An 18,481-nucleotide genomic window follows, 5' to 3' on the forward strand; every position below is an offset into this window, starting at 1 on the left:
CTCAAAGCCCCCTTTTTAGTGCTATGATGCTAACCTATGATAGGCCAATAGGTTCTCGGTAGGTGACAGGTAGGAAGCCAAGAGCCTCCCCTGCTAGCCCCATGGAATTCCCAGCAGAGAAATGACAGCTCCTGAGAGAGTCCTGGGACCAAGGGGAGAAGCCACGCCTAACTTGAGGGGATGGGGTTAACAGCAGCCAGGCTCTGGGCTCACCGCTGCAGCACCGCGTCCGAGCTGATGGTCCGGTCCTCCAGCACGCGAAAAGCTGGCAGCTGCACCACAAACACGTTGCCACTCTCGGTGCCCAGGTAGAGCAGTTCGCAGGAGGAATGTGGCAGGACCACGGTGATCTGCGTGGCACTGGGGGCAGCCCTGTGAGAAGAACAGCTGCCCGTGAGCCGACCACTGCCCAGCAGGGGAGACGCCATGGACGGGGTCCCGACTCCTCGGAAAACAAGCCCATAAGGCCCTTTAATGGGGTTCACAACATTTCAGGCCAGGACAAACATTGGTCACTTTCTGCCAAGACAGGAGAGATGGCAGAGAGCCTGGGCTAGGAGACAGGAAAGATGCCAGGGACCCTCCAGCATAACACAGGGTGCGGATGGAGGAGGCGGGGTGCAGATGGAGGAGGCGGGGTACGGATGGAGGAGGCAGGGTGCGGATGGAAGAGGCAGGCTGCAGCCCCGCCCACTCCACTCGGAGCACCTGAGTGTGGCGATGCATCGGGCCAAATGCATGCCAGGCACTGCCAGGGGCACAACAGGCCCCACAAAGGGTGAGTCCACTCCAGAGCTAAGGGCAAGGGTCAGGCTGGACTGGGAGTGGAAGGGGTTGGGGATTGAGCCCTTACCCTGGGGGCCCACGCAGTGTGAAGTTCTCATCCTCCTGCAGCTCCGATGCCCCACCCTTCACCTTCAGGCTCCAAAGGTGTAGGCTGTTGTCATCCAGCAGGGTGACCAGCTGGCACTGGCGAGGGCACAGGGACGGGAGCATGTGGTCTTGCTACCCAGGCAAGGCCTTTACACGCTGGGGCCACCCAGCCCCAGTTGTTGCAAAGACCCCCTTGCCACTCCCAGGGTGGCCCATGAGCCCCAGCCGTGGAAAGGGAGGGGGTCCCAGGTTTTTCCATCAGCAGCAAACCCAGGGCCACCAAATGCCAGCCTCTCCACACCAGCCCTGCTGGAAGCAGTGAGGGCAAGGAAGGCGTGGAAGTGGCTTCCTGTCCCACCCCAGGTCCCTCACCTGGCCGGGCAGGAGGTGGATCTGCGTCACCGCGTTGTTCTCCCGGTGCAGCCCCATGAACTCCACGCCCGGGGCTCCGTAGCTAGGAGTAGGCTCAGGAAAGCTCTGGAAGGTCGGACACCATCCCCTGACACCATCCCCCACCTGCCTCGAGTGCCAGGCCCTCGGGGCCCACGTGCAATGAATGCAAACACAGAGAGGGGCTGCCCTCCCCCGAGGTAGTAGGAGCCTAGGGTGGGGAGGAGACACAGCAGCCCTGGCCCTGGGGCACTAGGCCAGTGACCTGACTCCTGGGAGATTTTTCCCAGTCAGGCTGGTGGGAGCAACTCCATAGAAAGGTGAAACCCTGGCCGGGTGTGATGGCTCACACCTGTAATTCCAGCACTTTGGGAGGCTGAGGCGGGTGGATCACAAGGTCAAGAGATAGAGACCATCCTGGCCAACATGGTGAAACCCTGTCTCTACTAAAAATACAAAAATTAGCTGGGCGTGGTGGCGCACGTCTGCAGTCCCAGCTACTCGGGAGCCTGAGGCAGGAGAATCATTTAAACCCGGGAGTCGGAGGTTTCGGTGAGCCGAGATCGCGCCACTACGCTCTAGCCTGGCGACAGAGCGAGACTCCATCTCAAAAACAAAACAAAACAAAACAAAAAAAAGAAAGGTGAAGCCCTACCCTGGCAACTGTCGGGCTGCCACCCTGATCCTGAGCTGCAACAGACATGTTGGCTGTCGCTTGGTAGCACCTGTGAAAAAACACATGGCACCCCGGGGGCCTATCCCCAACAGCCTTGGCCCATGAGTCTTGGCACCAGGGATTGGTAACCAGAGTCTGGCTGTGGCCTGGCAATGATTAACCCGCCGAGGGAAGGCTGAGCCCACAGCAAGGCCCTGGCCCCCTGTGTACACCAGCCTAGCCTGGAACTCAAGTGCTCCATACTCCTCCCCCATACCGGGCAGAGGGGAAGAGGGAGGTCAGGCTCTGCTGGAGGTGGCAGCCAAGCTATGGGAGGTGGTCCCTCATCTCTCAACTCCCTTGGGCCCTGCCCTGAGGGGAGCACAGATCAGACTGGCGGGGTGCCCAACCTGATCTGGTTTTTCATCTCTGAAAACATTGGGAGCCCCCAGTCGGCCAGAACCAGGGCTCTGGATAAAAGATGACCCAACTGGACAACATCCAGCCTCAGGCCGGGGAACGACTGTCCCTGCCAGGCAGAGCCCTCTCCACTCTCTGCCGCCCGTTGGGGTGGGGGTGGAATTTGGAAGATGGCTGCCTGAGCCCTGCTCTCCTGGCCCAAGGCCACCCCATCTCTGCTTGTGGATAGGGCCCTGGGGCCAGTCTGCCTCTGATTCTTATCGAGATAGGTTAAAAAACAAAACCGCAGGCTGGGAGTGCAATGACTCATGCCTGTAACCCTAGCATTTTGAGACGCCAAGGCGAGAGAGTTGCTTGAGCCCAGGAGTTCAAGACCAGGCTGGGCAAGATCACAGGACCCTGTCTACACACACACACACACACACACACACACACACACACACACAAAGTTTTTGAGACGGAGTCTCACTCTGTTGCCCAGGCTGGAGTGCAGTGGCGCAATCTTGGCTCACTGCAACCTCTGCCTACCAGGTTCAAACGATTCTCCCATCTCAGCCTCCCAAGTAGCTGGGATTACAGGCATGTGCCACCACGCCCTGCTAACTTTTTAAATATTTTTAGTAGAGACAGGGTTTTACCACGTTAACCAGGCTGGTCTTGAACTCCTGACCTCAAGTGATCTGCCTGCCTCAGCCTCCCAAAGTGCTGAAAAGAATTTTTTTAAATTAAAAACATCCCTAGCAATAAGAGGGGTCCCTGTAACTTGCTTTTCTGGTGGTGAGGTGGGAAGCTGAGGGAGGCAGGGGCACAGAAGGGCCTAGGCCTTGCTACTGGCGCACCAGCCAGCCACTCACTGAATGAGCACTGGCTGAGACACAGGCGTCAGGTCCTTCCGCCTGGATCCACCGATACAACCCCTGCAGAACAGGTCTCTGAGCCCCCCAGCAGCCTCACCCCCTGCCCAGGACTGGGGGATTCCTGAAACCTCCAGGAATAGCTGAGAGGGGGAACCTGAGTAAAGGGAGCAGACCACATGAACGGTCATGAAAGGACACAGGGAACAAAATAAGCCTGAATCTCCTCAGTCCGTTTCAAACCTCACTGTCCTCCCGCAAAGGACAGCGTTGCATCCCACCAGGGATACGCCCATGCCCAGGTCCCTGCTCCACCATCAACCATACCCGCCCCATTTTGGAATAAAATCATGTCCAAAACTGGAAATCAGGAAAGTCCCTCATTTTATCCCAACAGCCCGTGGACAAGTAAGGAAAAGATGTCCCTCCCCAAATCTCACCCACCCCAAGGCCCTGCCCAAGTGGGAGTGAGGGGATGGAGGATACAGCTTGATGGCTCCAGAACGGGTGCCGATGGCCAGGATACGCAGGGACGGGCTGTAGCCGAGAGCGCTGGGCTGGTGCGGGAAGCCATGCTCCACCGTCTGCAACGAGAAGCACGCGGGGTGGGCCTGCAGACCTCTCCCCTTCGCGCCACCACGGCTGCTGGAGCTGCAGCACCGGACGACCCAGCAGGAAGCAGGGATTCCGTACCTTTCCGGTTCCTCCCAGACACCTGAGTGTTAAAGCCTAACCCATATTTACCAGGCCCCACCCCCAGTCCCTTTGTGACTCTGCCCTTGGCCTCATGGCCACCCTTGCGAGTTCATCATCCCCGACGCCACACCAGCCTCTCAATGCTTTCCAGGAACTGACTCGGTGCCTCCACCACGTGCACCCTGGGTGACGGACCCAGCCCTCCTCAGTGGCATGGGGGCCTTATGGGTGTGGGGTGGGGAAAGTAGGGCAAGTTTGGAACAATGGAGACACCGGTCTCTCAGGAGAAAATCTTGGTTGCACCGCAGCTCTGGGCTCACCCAGGGGCCTAGAGTACCGCGGAGGCCCTGCCCTGCTCTGGGCTCTTCCAGGTCCCTCCAGGCCCCAGTCAGCTAGGTCTCACAGGCTCTTACTGTCACCAAATTCTAACCATCTTCCCAGAAAGGGATTCCTGGAGTGTCGTTGCACATACGTGTTTTTTCATTTATTACAGAAGTAATACACACACACTGTGAAAAAACCTGGGAGGTATAAAGACGTTTAAGAACAAAAATTACCCGGACTCCCACAACCAGAAGTAACCTTGCTAACACCTAAGTGTACATCCTTTGAGTCTTCTGCACTTGTGAATGTTTGCACGTCTAGAGACGGAACTTTCTTTTTGAAATTCCCCAGGTGGATGCAGTTGGGCATGCCTCCCGGGTTCACGCCATTCTCCTGCCTCAGCCTCCCGAGTAGCTGGGACTACAGGTGCCCACCACCACGCCCGGCTAATTTTTTGTATTTTTAGTAGAGACTGGGTTTCACCGTGTTTCTATCTCCTGACTCGTGATCTGCCTGCCTCGGCCTCCCAAAGTGCTGGGATTACAAGCGTGAGCCACCGCGCCCGGCCAAAAATTTTTAATTTTCTTTTCTGAGGGTCTCACTCTGTTGCCCAGGCTGGGTGCTATGGCGTGATTTCGGTTCACTGTAGCCTCGGCCTCCCAGGCTCAAGTGATCCTCCCACCTCAGTCTCCCAAGTAGCTGGGACTACAGGCACGCACCACCACACCTGCTGCACCCTGCTACTTTTTAATTTTTGGTAGAGACAGGTACTCGTCATGTTGTCCAGCCTGGTCTTGACCTCCTAGACTCAAGCGATCCTCCTGCCTTGGCCTCCCAAAGTGTTGGGATTACAGGTGTGAGCCATCATACCTGGCCTAAAATGACTTTTAAAACATCTAAAGAATATTCTTTACCTGGAGATATCCTAACTCACCAGGGGTTTATTGTTGAGTATTTACTTTGTTGCTAGAGGGTTTGCAATCACAACCATGTTGATGGCATTCTTGGACTCCCATCTTTGTTTGCACCACTTGAGTATTTCCTGGGGCAGACGTCCCAGGGATAGAATTGTGGGTTAAGAAAGGTATGAACATAAACCCGCTACAAATTTAGAGTGATAAACCATTTGAGGAAGGTTTTTAGTTCAGTTTCTTAATCAGTTACCCCAATCTGACCCCCACCTCCCACCCCGGGGGATAGTGACCCTGCAGAGCTAGGTGAGAACAGCACAAAGCGATGCTATGTCAACTGATTGCTTTAAAGACTTAAAACAGAAAACAACCACAGAGACTCTGCCCTGCAGAAAAAGGTCCCAACAATGAGGCAGCCTCCTTAGGCCCTGGGCTTTCCTACTTTGCAGCCCTGCCAGGCCTCAAAGCAGCAGAAAAGGAGAAGTCCCAGGTGAGATCTAGCAATGATAGCTTAGCGAACCCAATTGCCACCTGCCTCCCCCATCAGTCAGTCTAGTCCAACGGCTCTCACAAGGTATCCCATGCTGGGGTCAGGCAGGGAGGAGAGCTCCAGCAAGTGCCTATTTTGTGGGATGCCTGGAGACAAAAAGGTGGGGGGAGAGGGGGGTGCCTCAGGCCTGGCTCTTTGCTAGGAACAGGGCCTGCCCTGCAAATGGTCATACCTGAATGGGATAACCAGGGGGACAGACAGGGCCCAGCAGCGGCCCCCAGGCCAGCCCAGGTCCCTGTTCAGCTATGCGAAAAATGCAGAGCCTGGAGAAGACCTGGATAGAGATAGCGGAGTGTCTGGAATGTAAACATTTCCCAGGAAAAGGGGAGTAGACAGTGGGATAGGATGTGCAGGACAAGCGCCCCCAGGGGCCCCGCCAGACCTCAGCCAGCCCCAGGTTGCTGGGGCCTCAGGAAGTCAGGACAGCAGCACTTTCCCAGCAGCAGAGACAGCTCAGGGAACAGCCTCTGGAATTTGGAGGAGTCTGGCGGAAACACCCCACAGGAGCCCCCTGGCCTGGCCAGGAGGAGGCCCCATGCTCCAAGCTGCCCAGAACGGTAGCCATGAGCCCCATGGGGCCACCAAGCACTTGCAGTATGGCTCATGTCACCGAGGATTAAGTCAGTTCTTGGAAACCCTTCAAGTATTTCTGGACCAACTCGGGTTCTAGAAGAACAGGGGCTGGACTCAGGCAGGCCACACTTCAAATTCCCTTTTTCCACTGTAAATCGTCCAAATTCTAAATACAGATCTAATACTTCCAAAAGATTTAATGTCTGAATTGAGATGTGCCGTAAGTGTAAAATACACCTAGATTTCACAGATTTGGCATTCACAAAAACAAGCTGAAAAAATCTCATTAGTAAGTTAATCCCACATCAAAGTATTTTGCATATGTTGGATTAAAAGGAATATATAATTTTTTTTTTTTTTGAGACAGGGTCGCGCCTGTCACCCAGACTGGAGTGCAGTGGCACGATCACAGCTCACTGCAACCTCCGCCTCCCTGGTTCAAGTGATCCTCCTGCCTCAGCCTCCTGAGGAGCTGGGACTACAGGCATGCGCCACCACGCCCAGCTAGTTTTTGTATTTTTAGTAGAGACGGGGTTTCACCACGTTGGCCAGGCTGGTCTCAAACTCCTGGCCTCCAGTGATCCGCTGGCCTCAGCCTTCCAGAGTGCCAGAGTGCTGGGATTACAGGTATGAGCCACCGTGACCAGTTGGAATACAGGATTAAAATTAATTTCACTTGTTTAAATAATTTTATAATGCAGCTTCTGGATTTTTTTTTTTTAAAGACAGAGTCTCCCTCTGTCACCCAATTGGAGTGCAGTGGTGAGATCTCAGCTCGCTGCAACCTCCACCTCCCAGGTTCAAGCGATTCTCCTGCCTCAGCCTCCCAAGTAGCTGGGACTACAGGCATGCACCACCATGCTCGCTAATTTTTGCATTTTTAGTAGAGACGGGGTTTCACCATGTTGGCCAGGCTGGTCTCGAACTCCTGACTTCAAGTGATCTGCTCGCCTTGACCTCCCAAAGTTCTGGGATTACAGGCATGAGCCACCGCACCCAGCCAGAATATATAATTAAAATTAATTTCACGTGTTTAAATAATTATACAATGCAGCTTCTAGGAAATTTTAAATCACACACGTGGCTCATACTATATTCCCATTGGCCTCGACAATTCTACGCATCAGCAGGAAGGTCAGGCCCCAGAGAAAACAGCCTGTAACTTTTTGCTGGACTCTCAGGCCACATGTCAAGGGCCGGCAGTTCTTCTAACATTTCACCAGAGTTACTACTCCTGTTCAGTTCAGCATCTTTCCTCTAACTCAGAGGAAGACAAAGGGTTGGGCCCATCCTTCAATTACCCACATTCATTCCTCATTCCCTTCAAGCCTTGGAGATACCGTGGCCACCCCTCCCTCCCAGCCCCACCTTCTTTTCCAAAGGCTGATTTAGAACAGGGACTGAGTCAGACCCACTAAGCTTTGTATCCCTTCCTGCCACATACAAGGCATCTGGTCGTGGATGAGCTGCTGGGCCTCCCTGAGCTTCATTTCTCATCTAATAAACGGAATGGTACTGGTGACTGCACTGGGCAGAGCTGTCCTCGGATTGGAGATGATGGACCTGAGGCCACTCTGCAGCACACACAGGCCTCTGCTTCCTTCCAAGGCTTGCATTGTTCCATAGTATCACCTTGGGCACTTCTCCAAGTTAGCAACTCTGGAGGGACCAGGGCTCCCCCAAAACCAAAATAGGGGCAGTGACCTTCACAGCGACTCTACCTGGACAGGGCCAAGAGAGTAGGTTCACATGTAAATGACATGTCTCCCAGGGGATTCCCCAGGCAGTCCTATGAGGACAGGGGCTTGGGCTGGGCAGAGGCAGGGGAGCCCTACGTTAGTTATGAGAAGCCCAAGGGATTTTGTTGGGAACAGGGAAGGGATTGGGATTTGGGAATAGGACTAAGAGCAGCTAATAGAAGGGACAGGGAGAAGCTAGAAACCCAGGGCCTAGTGTCCTGAGGAAACCAGTCAGGGAAAGAACGAAGGTTCCGTGGGCACCTCTGGCTGTGCCCCAGTTGCCCCCCAGTTCGTGTTTTTTTTTTTTTTTTTTTTTTTTTGAGACAGGGTCTCACTCTGTTGCCCAGGCTGGAGTGCAGCGGTGCGATCTCAGCTCACTGTAACCTCCGCCTCCCGGGCTCAAGTGATCCACCTGAGTCTCCCCAGTAGCTAGGACTACAGGCATGCGCCACCACAGCTGGCTAATTTTTGTATTTTTTGTAGAGATGAGGTGTCACTATGTTGCCCAGGCTGGTCTCCAACTCCTGGACTCAAGTGATCCACCTGCCTCAGCCTTCCAAAGTGCTGGGATTACAGGTGTAAGCCACCGTGCCTGGCCTGCCCCTTACTTTGGTGCCCTTCCCACCCCCTTGGATCCCACCCCCAACTCCTACCAGCCTTGTAAGGCTCAGCTTCCCTGCTGCTGAACAAGGTCTGTATCACTTAGGTGGTGACTCCCCCTTTGTTTAGGGTTCAGGAACAGTTCCAGGTCCCTGTTGGAGGGAGTGCATATGGCCTCCCTGAAAGGAGGTACCCACCTGAGCACAGGAGGTTGGGCTCAGTCCCAGGGCTGCCTTCCTGCAAAGGTACACACAGCAACCTTGAATCATGGCTGCACTCAGGACAGAGGGCGGGACGGAGCACAGCCCCTGGGTGGTCAGGGAATTCCAAGACCAGCCCTCCCCAGCTATTCTAGGACCCTAGCTATCTCTCCTCGGATTCAAACTAGGAGGCTGACCAAAGCCACCTGGCAGCCACTGGGGCCTCCTAAGCGCAGCATCCAGCCTACCTGGCCCCGCCCACATCTGATACCTGGCTCAGGTGACCTCTGCCGAGGGAGGAGAAAACAATGAACTCTTTTGACAGGGGGGTTGGGAAAAGAGAGCAAAGATTTGCAGAAGCTGCCAGACTGCAACATTAGCCTGCAGTGGGAGAGAAGGCCCCGTCTGTCTCTCCTGGGCTCTGGGACTCCTTTCCAGGTCCCGGAAGGGGAGGGAGTGGGCAAAGGCTAGTTGTCAGAGACAGTGGGGCCTTCATCCTGCCTGCAGCCAGGGAGGACCCCGCCCAAGGGCTAGGACCAGAGGAGGAGTCCCTGGCACTCCTCCGGGGATGGGAAGGAGGCAGTGGTGGGGACCAGGCCCTCAGAGGCTGCCCAGCACCGTGGGGGAGCAGGCCTGCCTGGCTGGGCCACTCTGCCAGATACTGGCTGGGTGTGGCCAGCTCAGATTCCTGGCAGTGGCAGCAGCCTGGCCCTCCCTGTGTGGCTGCTGTCACCTGACACCAGGGGCCCAGCCATTCAAAAGCCAATACAGAACAACCTGGCCCTCCGCAGGGGCTGCTGGGTCAGGAACACACTGTTTGTTCAGGGCCTAAGGGGACAGGGGAGGGTGACCAAGGGCAGGGAAGGCCCAGACAGGTGCTTCTGCGGCAGCCGGGCAAGCACAGCAGCCTGTTTGCCCTGATGGGTGTGGCTGCCTGGGGTGTGCCTGGGTTTGGCTGAGGGGAGCGAGCTGGCTATAAGCAGTTGTCTAGGAACGGGTTTTACCTTGACTTCTCCAGCAGCACTTCCTCCCTCCAGAGGTCCCATGGTTCCTTCCCTTGGTCCTCAGTGGCCCTGTCCTGGTGCTGCAGCTGACTTGTCTGTCTGTCCATCCCTCCAATAGGCTTGACGGCCCACCATATATAGCAAACAGTTACTTCACTGGTGAAGTAACTGAGGTGTGAAGAGAGGTGAAGCCACCACTCTAAGGCCACACAGCCAAACTGCAGGTGGAACCAGGATGTCCTCACCCCAGCCAGTGCCCCCCTCATAAGCTCCAGCTGTGCAAGCCCTGGGGGCCTTAGTCTCCTCCCCTGCAGAATGGAAGCAACACCCATCCTGGGTTGTTGTAAGGGTGACACCACGACAAGGCGAGTCCTGGTGAGGCGTCGACCCGTGTCAGGCACCGTTTGAAGCAATTACACTCCCTTAGGGACCATTATGGTGCTGTTGGAGCTCAGGATATACCACCCCAAAACACCACTGTAGGAGACCAGAATGTGCTACCCCAAAATATACTTATGTGGCTTTTTTTTTTGAGACGGAATCTCGCTCTGTCACCCAGGCTGGAGTGCAATGGCGCGATCTTGGCTCACTGCAACCTCCACCTCCCGGGTTCAAGTGATTCTCCTGCCTCAGCCTCTCAAGTAGCTGGGATTACAGGTGTGCACCACCATGCCCGGCTAGACTGATCTTGAACTCCTGACCTCAGGTGATCTACCTGCCTCAGCCTCCCAAAATGCTGGCATTACAGGCATGAGACACGGCGCCCAGCCACTTCTTTGGCATACTTTGAGTGAAGTGCAGACATAGGAGTAGCTCTGAAAAGCTGTCCTTTAGCCGGGCGTGGTGGTGCATGCATGTAATCCCAGCTATGCGGGAGGCTGAGGCTGGAGAATCCCTTGAACCCGGGAGGCAAAGGTTGCAGTGAGCTGAGATCGTACCATTGCACTCCAGCCCGGGCAACAAGAGTGAAACTCCATCTCAAAAAAAAAAAAAAAAAAAAAAAAAGGAAAAGAAAAGAAAAGCTGTCCTTTTGTAAAAGAAATTTACATCCACAAAGGAAAGCTACACTAGTCAAGTACAGGCTGAATATCCCTCATCTAAAATGATTGGGAATAGAGTGTTTTAGAGTTCAGAATCTTTTGGATTTTGGAATATTTGCATTATACTTACTGGTCGGGCATCCCAAATCCAAAACTTCAAAATCTGAAACGCTCCGATGAGCATTCCCTTTCAGTGTCATGTTGGCACTTCAAAAACTCAGATTTTGGAGCATTTCAGATATCAGATTTTCTGATCATGTATGCCCAACCCATATCTGTATCAGGAAGACGGCTGCTCCAAGGCAACTTTTATTACCCAAGAGACCTTCTCTGCATAACAAGACAACCTTCATTCACCATACACTTCCCCTCACCTTCCTGTAACCTGGTCCTCATTCTTTTTTTTTTTTTTTTTTTTTTAAAGACAGGGTCTCACTCTGTCACCCAGGCTAGAGTGCAATGGCACGATCTCGGCTCACTGCAACCTCCGTCTCCGGGTTCAACTGATTCTCCTGCCCCAGCCTCCCTAGTAGCTGGGACTACAGGTGTGCGCCACCACACCCAGCTGATTTTTGTATTTTTAGTAGAGATGGGGTTTTGCCATGTTGGCCAGGCTGGTCTCGATCTCCTGACCTCAAGTGATCCACCCACCTCAGCCTCCCAAAGTGCTGGGATTACAGGCATGAGCCACTGCGCCCCGCCTCCTGTCAATTTAATTCATAGCCCAGCCAAAGAACCTAGAAGGCTGGAGGGAAGCCAATTTTTGCTCCTCTACAATGCCCATTTTACAGATGAGGAAACTAAAGAACAGAGAGGCTAAGTAATGCGTCCACTGTGTCTTACACAGCGAGGAAGCAACAGAGCCCGCATCTAGACCCAGGCCATGTGGCTGCAAAGTCCCTGCCCCTAACCACTACCTGGCCCCTCTGATGCCTGGCACATAGCCCTTGGTGAACTGGAGTTACCACTCTGACAGCCAGCCCCTGGCAGAGTTCAGAGACTGTTCGCAATCACAGACCCTCTGGAGGTACTGAAGCCAAAGAACCAGGACGTCTCCCTCTCAGGGCCCCCGGGGCAATGTCCTTGCTCTCTTTGAGGCATCGGGCTTGGTGTGGGTATAAAGGAGTTGGGCCAGAAGGTGCTGGAGGAAAAGCCCAGAACTGGTTCAGAAGCCAGTGTCTACAAGCCACCTGGGGTCGAGCTGTGATGGCACCACTGTCCCAGCTGTCACAGTACCCAGCAGACTGGCCTCCCAGGACCACTGGGAGAGATGACCTGAGTTGCCGGGCGTGAACACTGTCTGGGGCCTGACCCTCGCCTACACCAACAGCCCACGTGCTGCTCCAGGCTCCAGCCCTGGGTGTCCCACCGTCTGCTGGACCTGCCCCAAGGCTCCCCCAACTCAACCTCAAGCCACATGACACCCACCACAGAACGATGCTGCTGGACACTGCAGCCGCCAGCCAGACATGGCCTTCGATTCATGCAGTAACTCATGTAGTCCTCACACCCACTCTATGGATGGAGTGGCTCTGATTATCATTATCTCAGAGGCACGTGACCTGCTCAAGGTCACACAGCTGGCGAGCTGGGCAGTCGGCACCACTCACCTCTGGGCAAGCTGCTTCTCCGTAAATGGAGAGCACTGTTGTTGCGACTGTGTCCAAATCAAAACGATCAAAATAAATTACTTTTCCTCAAATCTGCTCTTCGCCACTCCTGGCTTGGGCTCCCCCTCCCAAGTCCTGGCACCACTATGCACCCAGGTCAGAGACTCCACGGTCATCCTGGACACCTGCCTCCCCTCCCCATCCCCTCTCTCTTTACTGCCCCATCAGCAGATCTCAGCCTTGAATAGTTCTCCATTCCATGGGTCTCAAACCAGGAGCGATTTTACCCCTCAGGAAACATTCTTGGTTGTCACATCTTGAGGGGCTGTGTGTGTATGTATGTGCTACTGGCATCTAGTGGGTAGGACTAAGGACACTGCTAAATAATCTGCAATGCACAGGACAGCCTCCACAGCACAGCCAGCCTCAAATATCACCTGTGAGTGCTGAAGCTGAGAAACCCTGCTCAATTCATGCCTTGTTCCCATCCCCACTGGCTGGGCTTCCAGCCCCTTCCTTCTGGGCTGTCACCTATCTAGTCACGGCAATGTCTCCTAACTGCTCTGAGCTTACCTGCTTTGCCCAAAGGGTAAAAACATCTCCAGGTTTATCTTTTCTACATTGTAAACGGGACCACTATTCACTCCCTTGCTCACAACCCCCTGGAGCCACAGGGTCAGATCAGGCCCAGATACCAGCAGCCTCCCTGCCTCACAGCCTGGGCTGGGGAGAGGCAGGGCAGACGGGATCCCAAATCCTCCGGGATCTGGCCTCATCCTCCAATCCTACCCTGCTGGCCCCACCACACTCCCGGAGCCTGGATGAGTCTACCCCGCTCCTGAATCCCCCCGGGCTCTCCCCTTCCTCCTCTCCACTTCCAAGTCCCGAAATTTCAGGCCATCAGCCTCCTCCCTCCTGCAGACTGTAAAAGCAGAGGTCTAATCAGATTCCCAAAGCCCTGAGCCTTGGGCTGTGGATCCAGTAAGTGCTCAATGCATGCTTCTTGCATATGAATGGAAAGAAGAAGGCAGAGGAGGAGACCCAGGAGCCTCCCTCTGCCACCTCCAGGCCTGGGAGTGGGACAATCAAGTTTGGGGACCACCCCTGGGGGATAGGGGAAAGAGGGAGGGACAACTCCTTGCCCAGCTCCACCCCAGCCTCACTCAGCTGCACAGACAGAACTTGGGGCAAAGGGGCAGGGGTGGAGGGGGGGTGTTCAGCCCTGTTTGCTGAGCCTGTCAGGTTTCTGCCACCTTTTCAGAGTGAGAGACTGGAGGCAGATGGGGGTCACCCAGTTCCCTTCCATCCCGTGGACACTGAAGCTTTGAGACCCAGCACCCATAGGCTACTCCCTCCAGAGCAAGGGTAGCAGGCTGTAGGTGTCCTGAGATCTCCCATTCCCAACACCTGCACCTCGATATCCCAAGGCCCAAAAGCGAGCTGGCGGGAGGCAAGTTGGCGTAGGAAAGCCCTAATTCCAGAGGTGAATGTCCTTGTGGCAAAGCTCCATCAGGGATATCAACTCCTCCACAGGCTAAGAAACCCAGAGGGAAATGGCAAGGCACATTGGCAACATTGACCCACCTCTCCTAACGGGGAGGTCCCTCCACGCCACGACCCACCTCTCCCAACAGGGAGGTCCCCTCCAGCCCACAGCAGCAGCCGGCATTCCTGGGCCACTGTGCCTAGCACTTAAGTTACCTCATCCCACGTATGCCCTTAACAAGTCTATGGTGTGGGCGACAGGCACACGGCCATCCAGCTTCTACGTGGCAAAGTTGGGTTTGCACCTGGGCAAGCTGACTTCTACACTTCTCAAATCAACAAAAAATACAACCAAAGAGAATTCCTCATTCTCCACAGGGAGACATCCCTTTTCCAGACTGTCTGGTCTCACATCCACTGCTTCCTTTCGGGGGCAGGGGAGCCCAAACGGAAGCCCCCAACGAAAGCCACATGTCCAGCCCTCAGCATGCTGGGAGGGTCCTGGATCCCCAGAGGAAGAGCATCACGGTGTCCCAGTTCCTGCAGCCCACCTTCCCAGCAGAGGCGCAAAGCACATGTGAGAAGGTCATCACCCCCCAAGGCCCCACACTGCTCCGTGGCCCAGGAGCTGAAGAGCCACACTTCACACCTCCTGTACAGCCGTACAGGCCCGTCCTGACCTTCTCAGGCCCCAGACTCCTGAAGGGAAGCCCCGTGGGGCTTCTGGTACCCCAGATACAGGTTTGGGATTGGGGTAGTCCGAAGCCAACTCTGGCTCATTCTCCTGGGCACCTCTCCCCACTCACCCCGGCTGGAGCCAGAAGGAGTCACGTGTTCAGCCTGCAGGGGAGCTGCATGTTCCTTCAGGGGCAATTTGAGAAGGGAGAAACAGCCATGGCCTGTGACTCCAGGGCCCCAAGGGACCTGGAACATTATCACCCCCCCTGCAGAGTTCATCCTTTCATCTCCCACGTCCCTAAACCTCCTTGACAACCCCGTGCCGAGGTAGGCAGGGCAGATGGTTTTATTCCCATGATACAGGTAGGGAAACTGAGGCTCCATGAGGTGGGGTGACTTGCAGAGGTGACACAGCCAGTGAAAGCCTTGAGATGAGAAGTCCCAACTCGTGAGGGCAACCTATTCCCCTTTCCTATAAAAGCCCTTTAACCAGGCCCCATTTCCAAAGCCTGAGTCCCAAGAGGCACTGCAGGCAGCCACATAAAAGCTCTACCTTAATCCAGGTAAGGGATGCCTCAGCCCCAGCCCGAGCCGCTCGGCCCAAACCCTGGGGGTCATCTTCCCGGCTCTCCCTAACTTACCTTGTTAAACTGGAACAGGTCTCGCTTGAGCCTCTCCCGCACAGGGTCGTGCCCTGGCCTCAGGAACCGCCTCATTTTGCTTAGACTGCAGCCCCCACTGGAGACCTGGAGAAACAGAAGCAGCTGCAGGGGTCTGTCCTGGCACTCAGGTTATCGATTAGGCCCGGCCCAAAAAGGTGGAGCGGGGCCTCTCTCTCCGAGTCCAGTAGGCAGCCACCCCAGGGCGAGGCCAGCTTCACAGTGACCGCCCATGCACCCTGGCTTCCCCACGCTCAGATCTAGAGGCCGGCCCACCTCAGGGCTGAAGCCTCTCACCACCTGTGGCCTTATAATGGGGGCAGGAAAAGCTGGGGGAGGAAGCCATTTAGCCTGGCTTTATAAGCACAAGGAGGGCCAGCGGGCCTTGAGGTTAATTAGCTTAATTGTTAACCTGTTTTCTGAGAAACCATGAAACTCTAGCTAAGCAGAAAGGGAAACTTCACAAGCCTCTTCCTCCGAAGTCTTGCGGAAGGTGGAAACACCAAGGCTATCCTTCCCAGATCAGAGCCCAAGTCGCGACAAGGGAAAGGCCTGCAGTGACTCCAGGTCAGGGCACCGGGTACATGCTTCCTCCTTCTGACCTCGGGGAAGGCTGTCCAGGGACTCTCGGCCTCAGCCTCTCCAACCAGCCACAGCCACGAGAAACTCGAGTGGGCATGGGTGGCACAGGGCACTCAGTCAGGGGGTGCTGGCCCATACCACCGCGCCCAGGGTCTCTGCCAGTCCCCTCCCCTCTCTCTGGCTAGCCCCAGCCCAGCTTCCCTGTGCTCTCATGGGGTGTACTCAGAAAGGTTCTCTTTCCCACGGGTCCTAGTGGAGAATAATCAGGAGAAATCTGCTCCCAGTAAAGAAACCAGCTGAAGGCCCCCAAACTCTCCGCCCACCATAGAATCCATTCCCAGCCCAAGGGGAAACTATTTCTGGATTATCCTTGGGGGAAGGGGAAGGAGCCTCTGTGCTCCAGCTTCTGGCTTCCAGTAGCTCAGCCTCCTGCTGACCACAGGACAGCAAGGCCCGTCCTTGGGAAACACAGACAAGGCCCACCCTGGGCACAGCTCCGTCCACTCCCAGCAGGATGGGGGAAGGAAGCGGATCCAGGCCCCACCCTGGAGGCACGTGCTCCAGGCAGGGACAGGTAGAGACAGGGCAGCCCAGTGTTGAGTGCTCTGACTGCAGGAGGGAGAGGGAACACCTGGCCCTAAGTGGGGAGGGCAGGTCATATTCGAGAAGAAGGTATCTAAGCTGAGGTTTGAAGGATTTGGGGTTCTTGGGAGGTGGCAAAAATTAACCATCAGGTCAGGACTTTGCATATGATAGGATCCCATGTGATTTGGGCAGGGTGGGAGAAGGTAGGTAACGTGCGTGGCAGAGTTGGGGGTGTCTTCGGGCAGAGGAACCGAGGGCTTGCCATGCTGGGAGGGTGACCCAATTTTGCAAAATCACACTGTAAAAAAGAGGCAGTCTTGTCATCCCAGCACTTCGGGAGGCCGAAGCAGGTGGATTGCCTGAGGTCAAGAGTTTGAGACCAGCCTGGCCTACATGGTGAAACCTCGTCTCTACCAAAAATACAAAAGTTAGCTGGGTGTGGTGGCGGACGCCTGTAATCCCAGCTACTTGGGAGGCTAAGGCAGGAGAATTGCTAGAACCCAAGAGGCGGAGGTTGCAGTGAGCCAAGATCAGGCCATTGCACTCCAGCCTGGGCAACAGAGCAAAAACAACATCTCAAAAAAAAAAAAAAAAAAGAGAGAAAAAAAAAAAAGCAGAGCCACATCCCTCTTGAGTGAAAGGATCTGCAGGGTCAGTTATCTCAAAACCGAATACCAGGAACCAGCCCCCAGAGTGTTGTCACCTTCTGGGGAAACTGAAAAAGAGGGTCATTCCGGGATGTTCCTGCCTTCACGTTTTGGAGGAGTCAGACCAGAGGTGGGGCTCCCACTTTGCTGGGGAAGAGCAGGTGGCCGGGAAACTCCCAGGGCCCACTTGATCCAAGGTCCCAAGGGGGTTCAGAGAACAGGCACCGGCTGGGAAAGCCCCGAGGGCTTCTGGAATGGAAGTGAGGGGACACCCAGATCTGCTGGCCCAGCGTTCCAGCCTGGGGGAGGGCAGCTCACACTCATAAACCAGTTGGACTCCTGGAGGCCTCACATCCCCACCCGGGGCACAGGCCAAGGTCACTGGGTCAGAAGTCAGAGGAAGCTTGGTGGGGGCTCCCTGGAGAGTGACCACTGCCTGCAGACTCCAGGGAGGGGACAAGAGGGCACAGGGCCATCCGTGCCAAAGACTCCACACAGGCTTAAAGGTGACAAGGCAGAACTGGGGGCTGGGAGGAGGTGCCGATAGGAAGGAGGAAGAGAGAGTGTAGCAATGGCATCAGGAAGGCGCAGACACTGAGCACCACCCACCCACCCAAATGCTCCCTGGAGCACCTGCCGTGCAGCAGGGAGTGAGTGTACCAGACCCTCTGCATCCTATTCCATTTAAAACATTTTGCTCAAGTAATCTGTGCCCATTGTAGAAAAACCAAATACAGAGGAGAAAATCCTCCCTAAACCCCGGCACCCAGAGAGCCACAGTCATGGGTCGCTGAATGTCCTGGCCACCTCCTTTCCTTGGCACTGAGTGAGTTTGTGAGCGTGGAGCCCCTCACACCACCCTGATCTGGGACGCCGTCTGAAAGGTAAGCGGAATGTCCCCACTAGACAGGCAAGGACACAGACCACAGCAGCAAAACGCCCTGTCAAGGTCACCAGGTAGGAAGCGGCAGAACTCAGACTGGCTCCTGCTCTGGGTAGCAGTGAAGGATGGATAATACAGAACAAAGGATGCCCAACGACACCCCTGCAGTTAAAAGGCAGGGACAGCTGGGCACGGTGGCTCATGCCTGTAATCCCAGCACTTTGGGAGGCCGAGGCGGGCGGATCACGAGGTCAGGAGATCGAGACCATCCTGGCTAACATGGTGAAACGCTGTCTCTACTAAAAATACAAAAAAAAAAAAAAAAAAATTAGTTGGGTGTGGTGGCGGGCGCCTGTAGTCCCAGCTACTGGGGAGGCTGAGGCAGGAGAACGGCGTGAACCCGGGAGGCGGAGCTTGCAGTGAGACAAGATCGCGCCACTGCACTCCAGCCTGGGCGACAGAGCGAGACTTGGTCTAAAAAAAAAAAAAAAAAAAAAAAAGGATTTAAATGTATTTTCAAGCA

General features: G+C 55.1%; 1 protein-coding gene across 8 annotated transcripts in view; it reads right to left on the reverse strand.

The window, feature by feature from the left end:
- Positions 1-18,481, reverse strand: part of LLGL2 (LLGL scribble cell polarity complex component 2) — a 49,256-nt gene that overhangs the window by 15,849 nt on the left and 14,926 nt on the right. For all 8 annotated transcript variants that reach the window (XR_009210029.1, XM_058428820.1, XM_058428819.1 and 5 more), the window contains exons 2-6: positions 15,244-15,348; positions 3,679-3,776; positions 1,246-1,327; positions 854-969; positions 214-372 (exon numbers count right to left, since the gene is read on the reverse strand). Coding sequence is in view for 7 of the 8 variants with exons in the window: in XM_058428820.1 (XP_058284803.1) it covers positions 214-372; positions 854-969; positions 1,246-1,327; positions 3,679-3,776; positions 15,244-15,318 (530 nt within the window). In the remaining variant the exon portion in view is untranslated. The remainder of the gene's footprint in view (positions 1-213; positions 373-853; positions 970-1,245; positions 1,328-3,678; positions 3,777-15,243; positions 15,349-18,481) is intronic.

The sequence above is a fragment of the Hylobates moloch genome, unplaced genomic scaffold (assembly GCF_009828535.3).
Source record: "Hylobates moloch isolate HMO894 unplaced genomic scaffold, HMol_V3 SCAFFOLD_15, whole genome shotgun sequence".
Taxonomy (NCBI): Eukaryota; Metazoa; Chordata; class Mammalia; order Primates; family Hylobatidae; genus Hylobates; species Hylobates moloch.